At 43.4% G+C, this 14,689-nt stretch overlaps 1 protein-coding gene across 1 annotated transcript in view; it reads left to right on the top strand.

Annotated features, from left to right (window-relative positions):
* Positions 1–9,091: 9,091 nt before the first annotated feature.
* The window catches only part of pde1a (phosphodiesterase 1A, calmodulin-dependent), a 44,634-nt gene continuing 39,036 nt past the window's right edge, over positions 9,092–14,689 (top strand). Inside the window, exon 1 of the mRNA XM_033617538.2 lies at positions 9,092–9,936. Within this exon, the coding sequence (XP_033473429.2) occupies positions 9,236–9,936 (701 nt within the window). The 5' untranslated portion in view covers positions 9,092–9,235. The remainder of the gene's footprint in view (positions 9,937–14,689) is intronic.

The raw sequence follows: 14,689 nt of genomic DNA, 5'->3' as shown, positions 1-14,689 counted from the left end.
TTAAAGGTCCAGTGTGTCAAATTTAGGGGGATTTAGTGGCATCTAGTGGTGAGGATTGCAGATGTAACCAGCTGAAACTTCTGGTTAAGCAGGATTTATTCTTCTGCATTGAATCAACAGCGTACCCTACGCTGTAGCCTGACGTGCACCTCCACAAAAATGTAACTACACATTGCGGCGACTGAAACCATTTCCCTCAGTGGAAACAAAGCTTTTATTTACTTTAATTTCACAGATAAGAAACAATAAATTGTGAAGACAATAAAGCCTCTACAAAAATAGCATTTTAAGTCTTGTGTGATTTATCCTGGCTTCATATGAGCAGCTAGCCACTAGGCTAATTTATACAATGTAAAATGCCATAGGCTTGTGCTAATAACATTAGCATGTTGTATTTGTGGGGAAAATATGTCCAGATAAAGACAAGTGCTTTGTCTGTGAATGCTGCGAGTTATTATTTGTGTACTTGTGTTTGAAATTGTTGCCATTAAGCCATGTTGAATGTGTGTTTTGGGTGTGTTTTGAATCATGTAAACTTTACAGCACTTCATAGAAATCCTGCTGTCGACTAGTGTTTTGGAGGTGTAACTGCAGAGTGACACACGGCGTAGGCTCTGCATAGAGCTCATGCACAAGTACAAATCCCATTTCATTCTAAGGAAACGAAAACACAGCTATTCTTGTGTTTTACTATTCTAAACGTGGACCCCATTGACTTCAATCCATCGAGAATTTTCTCAGTTTTTGGGTTCTGAAGGGAAGAGAGAAGAACGAGTTTTCCTCACAAATTCAACATAACACGAGGTGAGTAATTGATATACTCAGGATCATTTTAAAGGTGAAGTGTTCCTTTAAAAAGTCAGCCATAGATTGTGTTTTAAACCAATTCATGGATTCATCCAATGTTCACTTTAGTAGCCAGCAAACTACAGCTTTTAAAATTGCTAAAACTAGTTGTCATGTCAGTCTGTGAATCAGTGGCTGCCAACTAGAAACGAGAGGCTTTTTTGTTATTTCTGTGTGAAATAATTGTTTTAAAAATTGCCTTGAATTTTAGATGGTAGATCTACTCCCATTATCACTGCATATGTGCAGCTGGTGTAAAATCCTGCTGCTACAGTCCACACACACACTGACCCTCTTTATATGGCTGCAACCTCCTGCTTAAAGGGCACGAGACCTCGAAACACTTCTGAGTCTGAACAGAGCGAGAGAGGCAGCGAGAGGGAGACAACAGCACTCAGACAGACTGAGAGCTGCTGAGCAGTATGTGGATGGAAGCAGGAGGAAGATGTCTCTCCAACATGTGAAAGAACACAGAAATACAGAGTCCTCCGTCTTTGTGGAGTGTCCTCTTCCTGCTCCGGTGGTCTCTGCTGACGATGGGCTCCTTCTGCTCTGCTCTGGACAGGAAGATGGTGGTTGTGACGGTGACGCCACATGAGGAGTCTCCTGTTCAGACAGTGACAGGTCAGACAGTCGTTTCCTATCTCTTTATACCTGAATAATAGAAGTTCTTCAAATCATGAAAGCTTCCTGTTGCAGTGAGGCTGGACTCCTCTACCTCCTCTGTGCTTGTCATTATTCAGCACTTCATCATTCTGATATTGTGATGTTTGGCCCTGAGACAGTTTGGTGTAGATGTAAGTATAATGTGAGCAGTGTGTAAGTACAAAGTACAATGTTCCTATTCAGTGCTGATCTTTTTGGAAAGAAGATAATGTATCTCTAAAGACATCCTGGTTAAATAAAAGTACAATAAAATAAAACGGGTCAAAGTTTAGACGCTTTCACAAATTGTTGTGCTATCAATTGATCTTAAAATTAAAGTATTTAAATTGTGTTTTCCATTAAATTATAACAACATTCAGATTAAAGTTTCTCTGTGCCCACCTTAAATCTCAGTTTAACTCCTGGGTGTATATGGAAGCGAACAAGAGACATATAGTACTTTAATTTTTAGCAGCCACTGAATTCATAGCATTAAAATATTTAACTTTGAAAACCAATTGAAAACGAATTTATTTGTTCTGAATTTACCTCTTTGAAGCTAAAATATGAAATTTCATGATTACAATTTGAAAAGCTGATTTTCTGAGGTCACAAATTCAGATCCACAAATTCCACAGACTTTCAAAAAAACAAAAGAAGAAATAAAATAAATAATAATAATAATAATAATAATAATAATAATAATAATAATAATAATAATAATGATAATAATAATAATAAATTCACTTGGTTTAATTCAGATCCAAAAAAGTAAATTTATTTTATTTAATTTATTTTTTTATTCTGAAGCTTGAATTGTTGAAATCATCATATTTTCATTTTAAAGAGGTGAATTTAAAACAAATAAATTTAGATTTAAATATTTAAACTATATGAATTCAGTGGTGTCTGAATTTTAATATTCAGTGGTGGTTAAAATTAAAATACTTGTGTCTCTTATGAGGTGTACCTGCAGGATTTTGTGACATTACAACTTGTTTGGAGACCAATGTGGACTACGCTGAAAGCTGACTTTGAGTTTCTGTTTCTTGAAGTTAAACTACAGAAATGATCAATATCTCCATACTAAATGAAGGATAAGCAAATTTAATTTCGAGATCGTTTTTCTCTAGTTAATTAAACCTTTTGTAGAAAAAAATAAAATCAGCCACAAGTTATTATTCAAAGCAGATGAATGTGTCCTGAAACATGTCTGAAGGGAATCTTTCAAATGTAGTTAATTAAACTGATGAAAAATAGTGGGTTTTATGGCTTCTGTCAGATGAAGGTTTATAAATAAATCTCTCCTCTCTGCCGATGTCATCGTACTTGTTGCCTCTAAAGCCTTTTGACTAACAAAGACCTGAATATATTACGGAAATGCACACACTCATACACACACACTCATACACACACTCCTCCAGCTGCCCATGTGGTCATCTTTAATTGTCTCTCCAGTGTTGGTGCTGATTATGAAGAACGAATTAACAGTCAATTAGCCACATGACCAATCAGACAGTCTGCCATTGCCATGAGGGTTTATTTACAACCATAAGAGCCGTTCTGTTGGATAACATGGACACACACACACGGACTGTAATACACATTAACACACTTTGCTAATCCAACTGTTAACGTCACAAGTCTAAGGACAGAAGAGAAAATCCCTGCTGAGTTATAAACTGCAGAATGTTTGTCTGACCAACAAAGAAGTGTGTGTGCTGTCAACATGAGGGACACAACCAGACTCAACAATCAGACAGCAGCTGCTTCTGATCTCTTCTGGTCTTTAGCATGGTCTTATCTAGTCTATTTTTCTGTAATCTCTGCACACAATAATTTACTCGTAGAACATAAAAAGTTGAAAAAAGAAGTCCTGACATTCCAGGGCTGCAATATAACTCAAACAAACATGGTTGTATGCGAACCAATCAAACTGCAGTTACAGTTTACAGCCATGTCTGTCCAGACTCACCCGTAGCCATGACAGTTTCAGAGTCAACAATAGAGATATTAGTGAGGTACTGCATTCACAGGAATGAGATGGACGCAAGGTCACAGTAACCATGACGAATCAGTCATTTTTTGAGTGCAAGTGAACATTTGTGCCAAATTTTGGGAAATTCCCTCAGGGCATTCTTGAGATGTTATGTTCACAAGAATTGGGATATTGCTTTTAGAAGAATGGGATGGACACAAGGTCACAGTGACCCTTGACCTTTGGCCACCAAAATCTAATTAGTCATTCACTGATTAAAGTTGACATTTGTGCCATATTTGAAGACATTCACTTAAGGCTTTCTTAAGTTAATGCTTTCACCAGAATGAGCCACAATCTAATAAATTCATTGTTGAGTCCAAGTGGATGTTTGTGCCAAATCAAAAGAAATTCACACAGTGTTGTTGAGATATCGCTTTCAGCACAATGGGATGGACGCAAGGTCACAGTGATCTTGAACTTTGACCACCAAAATATAAGCAGTTCATCTTTGAGTCCAAGTTACGTTTGTGCCAAATTTGAATAAATTAACTTTGGCATTCTTAGGCTGTTGCTTTCACCAGACTGAGACTGATGCAAGGTCACAGTGACCTCTGACCTTTAACCACCAAAACTGAATCAGCTCATCTTTAGTCCAAGTGGATGTTTGTGCCAAATTTAAAGAGATTCCTTCAAGGTGTTTTTCAGATACAGCATGATCCCTCATACTGTACAGTACTGTGAAGATTGTCATGCTCTAAAAACTAAAGACAGGCGCAGCTAAAACGGCACTCAGTTGTGTTTGAAACTATTATTTCATTTTAATATTATGCAAAGATTTTCTATATATTTCAATATGTTTACTCCAGAAATGCACAAAACTTTCAACATCATTCCGTCATTCAAATGTTGTTTGAAAACAGTGTGTCAGTCATTGAAACGTGTGCTAGATACACAATGTTTCTGCAGGTGGTGGAAGATCAATGAGAAAAGAGTTCTTGGACTTTTAGAAATGTGATCACTGAATGCATTTTGTGTGAAAGCAAAGAAAAATGATTCACAGTTTGGCCCACATAGACTTCTGAGGAGTTTTGACAACGTGACTTCAGTTTTGATCAATGCATGTTAGCAATCGAGCCCTCCTCCTCGTTTACTTCCTCCCACACAGCCTTTATATCCAGCTTTTTCTTTGTCTCTCATTTTACTGTCTTGTTTCTTCCTCTTTTCTTTCCTGCAGCCATTTTATAATCACCTTCTCCTTCAGCTGTGTCATTAATACGAGCTATTAAGTTTAGACAGGAAGTAATGAAATGATCTAAAAACAGAGATCATGTATCATAGATCATAGTGTCATTTGACTCAGAGCACAACACTGAGTCAGAAATCAGTAAAGTAAAACTAAAAACTAAATACGTTTCCTGTTGTCAGACTGTTCCAGTATCTGCTGTGGATCTTTTTAATTTCAGTCTCTTTTAGCTTCGTCTATTTTTAGCTCTGACGTCTCGTGCAATTTGCGAGGGTCAGAGTTATGTGGAAAATTCCTCTGAAGAGCAGGTGGAGTCACAAGAGAGGGGAGGTTGTGGTCAGGGAGAAAAGAATAAGATCACCCTCACCATCTTCCAATGACTCTGCACTTTGTGACCTTTATTCTACTGTTTCACTCTTGACAGTACCATCAGTATCAACAGTCCACACCAGGGACCTCACAGAATCTATGAAACTGTTGAAAAGCTCAATGGCCCGAAAAACAGTTTCATATTTTTAAAACAGTGTTGCGTTCCTCTTCCTCCATCAGGTGACTCTCTACAGCCAATCAAGGCGATGAGTCTGCAGCATCCAATCAGGAACAGGTGCAGCATCCGGAGGCGACCCACCAATCACTGCGCTGTGAAAAACCCCAGGACCTGGTAAAAGACTTAAGAACTTAAGATTCAAAACTCTTGCTGTCTGGCAATGGGCGGATGATTCTTTTCACAGTTTCAGTGTTGATTTGATTGAGTTGCTAATAGCTAATAGCAGCTGATAGCAGCAGCGGCTAACATCCAACACTGAGCTATTATATGATCCCAAAAGTCTCAGACTGACACTGAAACGGTTTTACTTGTTGTTCGTCACCGTTGGGTAATGTTAGCCACGTTAGCCCTCTCAGTGTGTGTGTGCAGATTGTTCTCATAAACTGTTAGGTTTTCCTAAGAGAAGTCATGCACACAATAATTTGGGCATAACGAATGTATTTTGGAAGGCTGCAATCATTTGACCAATGTGCTGGCTGGAGATAAGAAGGAAGCGGTCTGTAAGGAGGCAGGTTGGGGTGTTGGATGGGTCACAAACCCAGGACTTCCCCCAGGAGAACCTTGTGAACTCTGAGTAAACTTTTAGCCATTTCAAAGACGCAACTTTACGTTAAGGACGTACCATCATTTGTGGTGGTAATTTGCGGGATAACATACACAGCAGTGTTAGCAGTGGTTAGCACTGACCCCTTCTGTGTGGAGTTTGCATGGTCTCCCTCGTGTCAGTGTGGGTTTCCTCCAGGTGCTCCAGCTTCCTCCCACAGTCCAAAGACATGCAGGTTAATTGGTGACTCTAAATTGTCCATAGGTGTGAATGTGAGCGTGAATGGTTGTCTGTCTCTACAGCCCCTTTTACACTGCCAGATTCGGTGAATGTTGGGCCGTTTTGCCGGCAAGCTGCGAGCGTTTAGACACACAGAGCTGGATTGGCGAGTTGATCCGAAGTGCCCCCAGTTTTCCGCCTCGTAGGGTAGACATATTGGCGGAACCCTTTTAGTTTAAAAAGAACAAGGCGGCCTTCCGCCACGGGAGGGGCTGTTGAAGACTTGTGGGAGGAGCTGTTGATGACGCCGCATGTGCGAGCCACTGGTGGTGGATAAACAGGAAACAGCTGATAGCAGGAATTAGCGAGCAGCTAGTAGCAAGAGGGAAACACAAACCTGACAGACACTGTAAAGATGAGCAACTGGGGAGACAAGGAATTGTGCGCCCTCCTTGTCCTCGCAAACGAAGAGGCCATTAACCGTCAGATGACGGGGACGGTGAAGAACGGGCCGACTTACGAGAGAATCGCCGAAGGACTGACCAGCCGCGGCTTCCCTCCCACGTCACTGTTTACGTCACATGCTGAGCTACACATTTTGTTACTTGCTCACGCCCCCCATTGTCCCAAAAAAGGCGCATTCTGTATAAACAAAAGTAGGTAGGCGGCATTTTACTGCACTCCCCGATTTTGTTTTTATACTGCCAATGCTGAAAAAAGACTGATTGGGCTTTCCTGCAAATTTGCACAATTCCTGTTTAAAAAGGGCTTCTGTGTCAGCCCTGTGATAGTCTAGTGACCTGTCCAGGGTGAACCCCGCCTCTCACCTAATGTCAGCTGGGATAGGCTCCAGCCCCCCGTGAGCCAGGACAGGATAAGCAGATATGGAAAATGAACATACAAAACTTTGTGCGTGCATTTTTGTAGGATATCATATGAACTTTAGGTTGGTGTGTGTTGCTGAGGCACAGAGCTCTGGTCTTGCATCAGTGTCTCATGAAAAACAGAGATAGTGTCAAGGGAGGGGCGCTGACTGGACAGAATTGCACAGTCGTGTATAAATCACGGGTATCGGCTGAATTTGCATCAATTGTTGCGATGGCAGCATCCTGATGGGACTGATTAAAAGTACATCTGTAGAGGTTAGTGGTGATTCTTGAAGACAGTCTGAATATTGTTGTGTGGCTTTAAAGAGAGAGACGTTTGGAGCTGGAAAGATGATGATCTGGCTATCAAAATAAAGCTCCCACAGATGGAGATATCCATGGTAACAATACTACAAAGTGACAACAAACAAACTTTAAAAGTGCTTTATGGTTTATTTAACACCGCTCCTGCTCAGTGGATCTGGATGAGCAACTCTTGGTGTGTTTTCTGGCTCCAGCAGCATCTGCTACTGCCGAAAAAAGACAAAGATGTCCTGGAGGTGAACAAACACAAGCTGCTGAAGTGTCTCACTGGAAGGCAGCCTGAGCAGGAGCAGAGCTCAGTCTGGGTTTAATGTTGGTGTGTTTCACTCACTTCCCTCCACGAGGAAGTAAAAACTTATGAGGCTCTAACCTGGGGAGGTTTGCTGTTTATTTGTGAGGTGATTCTCTTTTAAAGGAAAAGTCTGCTGAAAATTTAAAGTCTGAAGTATCGAATATGCTCCACAAATGGCAGACGATATATAAATCATCCTACTCAGCTTGTGAGAGCAGTTGTGTTATTTCTTCTGTACCTCTGGAGGAGCTTTATCTAGTGTGAGAAAATAACCCTGATGATGTCGTGGTGATGTCATCAGGGTTACTTTAACTGAAGCTTGCAAAGTACAGATTTAGAAACTGAAAGCCTTGATCACAAGTTGAAGGCTTGGAGTTTGAAAGACAGCATTTGCGAGGTAGCGAGGGTCTAGGAGAAGACACCACTGAGTTGCATTATGGGAAATGTAGTATCCAGTGTCTTTAGAGCTTAAATATAGCAGCAACTAAAAGTAAGGATACCTCACTTGCTTCTGGCGCTTCGATTTTGACGCTCCATCTGTCAGTCCATCTCACAACTCCCTCAACTTTATGTTATAACATGGAGCATCGCTTTAATGCACTCCCAGAGGACGAACCCTTTAGATTTAAATGTATAAATGAACCTTTATTTTTGTTGTTGTTTTTGTTTACTCTTGCTGAAGCGCTAAGCGTGTTTTTCTGTCCCACACATTCATGTTCTGAGTGTAATGACCACTGTGACCTCTAGGGAGCGCCAGCAGGACTGAGGACTGATTGTCTGGTCGTGCCACTTGACTGGAGAGGTTCTGTGACTCTCATTTTCAGGACCATTACATCATCATTGTCTAAAAACCACACACATACACACACATGCTCACACAGGCTCACAGCACACACACAGCTCAGCCCTGCACACACACACACACACACACACACACACACACTCTCGCACGCAGCGTGTGAGTGAGGGGAGGACAGATTGAGATTTGCTGTTTGCGTCTGTGCGGAGCGTAAAGTTATGTGCATTTGAATTTGAGAGGGTGTGAGGAAGAGGAGGAGGAGGAGGAGGAGGAGGAGGAGGAGGAGGAGGAGGAGGAGGAGGAGGAGGAGGAGGAGGAGGAGGAGGGGGAGGAGGGAGGTCTGTCGGCTGCAGGATTCCATCACTCTTAGCAACCGTTGTTGAGTTACCACGGAAACGCTCTGCGATGTTCTCTGCTTCTCCTTTGTCCTCCTCCATCACTCCTCTCTCTCTTTCTCTCTCACTCCATCCTGTCTTTATTGCTGGTCGACTTCCTTCTTGCGTTGCTACGGCGATGCTCTGGGACAGCTGAGCTGGATCATTTTGCAGCCGCAGTGCTGGAGTGCAGAGCTCAACTGTTCGCTGTGAAGGAAGTCGTCAGCGTGATCGACTGAGAGACGCCGTCAGTCTGCTCCTGCTCTTCAACTTTTTAAAGAACACCACACTTTGTCCTGTGACCTTTAACCCCTCTGCTTCTCCTGACGGATCAGATCACAGGTCATCATTTTGGATTGGCCGGGCTGTCCTGTGACATCACAGGAAGTTGGATGAAGTTCCACTGAACCCGGCTGTCATCAGCGTCGATGTTTTCACAACTCCGTCAGTCTGAGAGACGTCCGGACGCTTCACAGAGACCAAACTCTACTCTGTGAACACTCATATCAACACTTAAAGAAACCCCACCTCCTTCTCCTCCTCCACCACGCTGAGATGAACGAGGAGGTGGAGGAGTTGCAGCTGCCTGAGGAGGTGCAAGAGGCTGAGGGGCAAGAACTGCAGGGGAAGGAGGAAGTGCAGCAACAGGAGATGCAGCAGCAAAGTGAGGAGGTGCAGCAACAGGAGGGAGTGCAGGAAGAGAAGATGCCCCAGCAGGACGTAGAGCAGGAGGAGGTGGAGTCTGAGGAGGTGCCGCAGAAAGAGGAGGGGCAAAATGAAGAAGAGGTGCTGCAGGTGCAGGAGGAGGTGCAGAGTGAGGAGCACCAGCAGGCTGTGGAGGTGCAGGAGGAGACACAGATTGCGGAGCACCAGAAGACTGAGGAGGTGCAGCAGGAGGAGGAGGATATGCAACAGGAGCAGGACAAGGTGGTGCAGCAGGCTGAGCAGGAGCAAATGGAGGAGGAGCAGCAAACTGAGGAGCTGCAGCAGACGGAGGAGGAGGAGGAGCAGAGGCAGGAGGAGGAGGTGCAGGCTGAGGAGATGTCACAGACTGAGGATCAGCAGACGGAGGAGCAGCAGCATACTGAAGAGGAGCAGCAGTCTGAGGAGAAGCAGCAGCAGATTGAAGAGGTGCCGACTGAGGAGGTGCAGCAGGCTGAGGAGGTGCAGCAAACAGAGGTGAAGCGTATTCAGGACTTTGAGGACGCTCTGGAGCAGAACCACAACAACCAGGTCCTGATTCGACTCAGAGGGATGTGAGTAAACACAGATGATGTAATGTTGATGATAATGATGAAATAGCACCATCAGTAATCTGTGATCGTGTCGTGAGAATCGATCACTGATAGTTTTGGAATCAGTCTGACAGCCTCGGGGACGGCATCAGTGTGGTTGCCGTGGTGATGTTGGCACGGACCAAGGATGGAGGGAAGACGGATGACAGAAAATGAGTGAAAACCTGTGGGCGTGCGACATCACTGAACATAAAAGAGGGAGAGAAAGGGAGAGACGGTGTGTGTGTGTGTGTTTTTGATGAGGTCACAGCTTCCCGTTCCTCTGTCTATCTGTCTGTCTGTCCCTCTGTCTGTCCCTCTGTCTGTCTGTCTGTCAGATATTTTCTCAGTCGTGGAAGCTAACAAGCTCACATCGCAGCAGGAACGGCATCACCACATCTGCCTGAGTCCGAGGCTTCGGCAGCAGATGTGAAGCTGCTCGCCTTTTTATTCATTTATTTATTTATTTTTTGTTCTCCGTGGTTGCTATGGTAACGGCAGAGCGTTGCGATGCAGCAAACTCTCTGCAAAGATAGATAGATGAGGAGTGAGAGACGGAGGGAGAGAGTGAGAGAACAGGATGAAAGCACAGTGGAGGCAGAGAAGAAGAGGAGGGAGACAAACAGAGCGTCAAAAATGCTCCATTTAACGTCCTGATGATGTTTCAGGTGTCTGTTTACACGCTCATTACATCATCACAACACACACTGGGGGACATACATGGCTTTAAAGAGATAGTTCAGATATTTTGGTGTGGGGTTGTATGAGGTACTTATCCATAGATAGTGTATTAAAAACAGTAGATGTCAGTCAGCATGTCCCCAGTTTGGAGAAGCAGGCTGGAGTCTGATGTGGAAGCGTATCAGTGTACTGCTGTGGAGTGTTTTTTTTTGTGGTAATTTTTTTCTGTGTTTCGTGGTAATTTTTTTTCCTGAATGAGGAGACGAGATACTTAAAAATCTTGCGAGAAGCTCCCACCTGGCACCTGCAAGTGACCCCTGTATCCATGGTGACTCCTGCTCATGGATGTATTTTGCATCTGTGCTCCTGCTCCTAGACAATTTCAACTACGGGATCAATAAGGATAAGACACGTAATTAGTTACACACAGGGTATGATAATCTAGCTATGTTTTCCACTGCATCCTTCTAGTGTAGGCCTATCGCTCAATGTAACAGGTTAGGTTAGTAACAGGTTGTAACAACGTTAGCTGACAAACATGTATGGGCATGATTTTACAACCTGTTACTAACCTAACCTGTTACATTGAGCGATAGGCCTACACTAGAAGGATGCAGTCGAAAACATAGCTAGATTATCATACCCTGTGTGTAACTAATTACGTGTCTTACCCTTACTGATCCAAAAAAAAAAACAAAAACATGAAAAACAGGAAAAAAATACCACAAAAAAACAGAAAAAAAATTGCCATGAAAAACAGAAAATATTACTCAGAAAAACAGGATTTTTTTATTTGTCAAGTGAATGCAATACGCTTCTGTGCTTCAAAGCCCGACTCCATTGAGAAAAACAGTGATTTAACATTGCTGAACACAGGAGCTGCTGGTCTACTGCTGCCTCCATCAGTTATTTCATTTGTGTTGTGTGACTTTGGAGTTTCAAACGGTTAGGTCAGATTCACCAAAGTCACGCAATGACACAAATTAACGAACCGATCGAAGCAGCAGTAGACCAGCAGCTCCTGTGTTCAGCGAGCTAAAATTACTGTTTTTCTCAATGGGGTCTGGTGGCTTTGGCGAGAGCATAGATGGGGAACTGAAGCTGTTAATGTCCTCCCAACCTGTTCTGAAATACTGCCACTTGGTCAGACACAGACAAAAAAAGCCATCCTTTTATGGCAGTATGAAACACCACCGGGCGGCATCCGTTTATAACGCTGCCAGACAGTGTTAGCTTGAAATGCAGCAGGACAATGCAACTTTAAGAGATGGAAGGTCCTTATAGGGCAGGCAGGAGGGGCGGTGGATAGATGCAACAAACACTGGACTTTCACCCAGGAGCCCAGTGTTTGCTCCTTGTATGAATGTTGGGGCAAACCATTATGTTTGTTTTTAAACATAACCACGTGTTTTTCTTGCACATGGAAAGAAGGTGTTTTACCGACATTGTAAGTTTATTTTGTAAAACCCAGTATGCATCTAACAAGCAGAAATTGTGCATGCTCTGTGAAAAAGGAAGTGTATTTTGAAAAGGCATAAATTGACACGTAGGTAATGCCTCATGTGTGGACGTGAAACTCCGCTGACTGAGCGGTGATATGTGATGAGTTGGGAGTGAGAATATGTTGGTCTTCCTCCATCAAAATTGGCTGTCTGATAGAAAGATAAAGCAGTTACGATATTCTAAATATAGCGTACACTTAAACCCATATTGATTTTTTTTAGGTGGCTAAAATATGTTTCGCTGCTGCCTCCATCCACTGCAGTACATTGCTTAGCTTAGGTGTCAGACTCCAGCCTGCTTCTCCAAACTGGGGGCGCGCTGACAGAAATGTACTGGAGGTAATACACTGACTATGGATAAGTACCTCATACAACCCCACTTTAAAATTTGAACTATCCCTTTAATGGAGACTGATGAGAGCAGGAATTACATCATGTAGTAAAAGCATCACAGCTGATCATGAGATTAAAGGAGTAGTTTGGCATTTTGGGAGCTGATTGGGAGCAGGCAGGAATTTAAAACAGCTGCAATCACATACAAGCATCCATCCATGTGTTCATGCTTTGACTCACACACGACCTCACAAACACTCTGTGGTCCAATGATGCCTTGCTGCAACCAGCTCATGCGTTATGAAAGGGTACATGTATATATGTGTGTGTGTGTGTGTGTGTGTGTGTGTGTGAGTGAGTGTGTGTGTGTGTGTGTGTGTGTGTGTGTGTGTTTCCGTTTACAAGTTATGTGCCTTTTTATTACTGCCCTACGAATGACATTAACATAAAGTTACGCAATTCACGTAAAGTTACTGTGGTTAGGGTTAGGAAAAGAAACATGGTGACGATGCACCTCAAAATGATTCAAAGTTCTCTTTAAAGGCGCTGTATGTAAGAATGTGGCCAAAACGGTTACTGCACTCAAATTCAAAATACTGCAGCGAGTCGTGTCCGCCCCCCCTCCCCTACAGATTCGAGGTTGCTGGACAGCGGCACGCTGGAGACTGATTTGTTTGCCCACAGGCGGCTGCCGTGGCAGGGCCGCTTCGCCGTGTCCTTGATCTTTGGTTTTCCAGCGGACCGTTGGAGCAAGTCCGGCTTCTCTGCTGCTAACGCTGCTGCCAGGATACAGCGGAGGAGGAGCCGGCTGCTAATGCTATGTACCGGGACACTGCTAATGCTGCTTGCCATGCTGCTGTAGCTCAGTCGTAACTGTAACTGATGCTGAGACTCTACTGACTGCGTGACTGGTAGACGGCGGTGGGTGGCGCAACAGGCCAAAACACAAATTCAAAACATAAACATGATTTGCGGACCATAAAATATTTTTTTAAATGCGAATATTCTGGCTGTACTATTGTTGTCGGTGAGATCAGTATGTTATATGAACATTATTCCTTAGTCTCTGTGACATATTAGGAGGATTTTACGACTATTTGCTTTAGATTTCTTACATATAGCTCCTTTAAGTTCACACTGTTCCAAACGCCGGTCTCCTGGATAAAGTCCTTCTTTTTTGACCCATCCACCACCCCAGCTGTCTCCTTCTTTTAGTGCTCCCTTCTTCACTCTTGTCAGCACATTGGTCACGTGGTCGCAGCCTTCCCAAATATGTGGGTTATACGCCAGTTACTGGCTCATCACTACGTGGGATAATTACAAATCCTGGTGCGTTACTTTCTGTAGGAAAATGTATGAACAGTGCATGACAACAGCCTGCGGTACTACATAAAGCAGATAATTTGTAAAAAAAAAAAAAAAAGTGGTTCCTCTGTCTCCTCGTCATGTTTGTACTAAAACAACCCATCAGAGCCGAGGAGTCTCTGACACAGCTGTCAAGCATGTCGGTCACTGCTCATGAAATTCAGTCAAACTGTCAAACTAGGCGGCACAGATCAAATACGAATCCAGTTTCTGTTACTGCATTTCCTATTTCTCGCCTAATATGTTTTCAGAAACATATTTTAGTGTACTATTTAGCTGTAAAGTGAGAGACCATGTTTATGAAGCTTTGCATTACCTCATGCAGGACACGGAAGTCATACACCCAGCTGTGATCAGCTGACTCACAGCCCATTCTCACACAAGGTGGTCCATTAAATTCCTACTCATTGATCGCTGCCACACTAACCCCCAAATTCCACCAGATGCGTAGCGGAGCCGATACGTTTCAATTCTAGTCAATGTGTGTGCTTCCTCTGGCTGCGGCTGTGTTGCGTTCCGGCTCCGTCACAGCTGCGGCGCTCCGGAGCCCTCTGCAACAGATATGCAGGACTTCTATTTTTGCTGGACGCTGGAGCACAACGCAGCAATTCAGCACAGAGCAGATCGTGCGGGGCAGGAAGTCGTGCACAGAAACAAAATAAAACATCTGGTTAATTTTCAAAATAAAATACACAGTGTCCACGGCGGATCATATTTCCCTGCACTACACCTTGAAAACGTCATAATGAGCAGAGGCAGGCCTGAAGTCAACAGGTCAGAGGTTTTCAGATGTCATTTCACCCCGTTGACACCATGGACGAGGAGATGTTAATCATGGAGGTGCACCCAGATGT

Source organism: Epinephelus lanceolatus, chromosome 14, assembly GCF_041903045.1.
Source record: "Epinephelus lanceolatus isolate andai-2023 chromosome 14, ASM4190304v1, whole genome shotgun sequence".
NCBI lineage: Eukaryota > Metazoa > Chordata > Actinopteri > Perciformes > Serranidae > Epinephelus > Epinephelus lanceolatus.
This window is presented reverse-complemented; position numbering and strand designations above follow the sequence as displayed.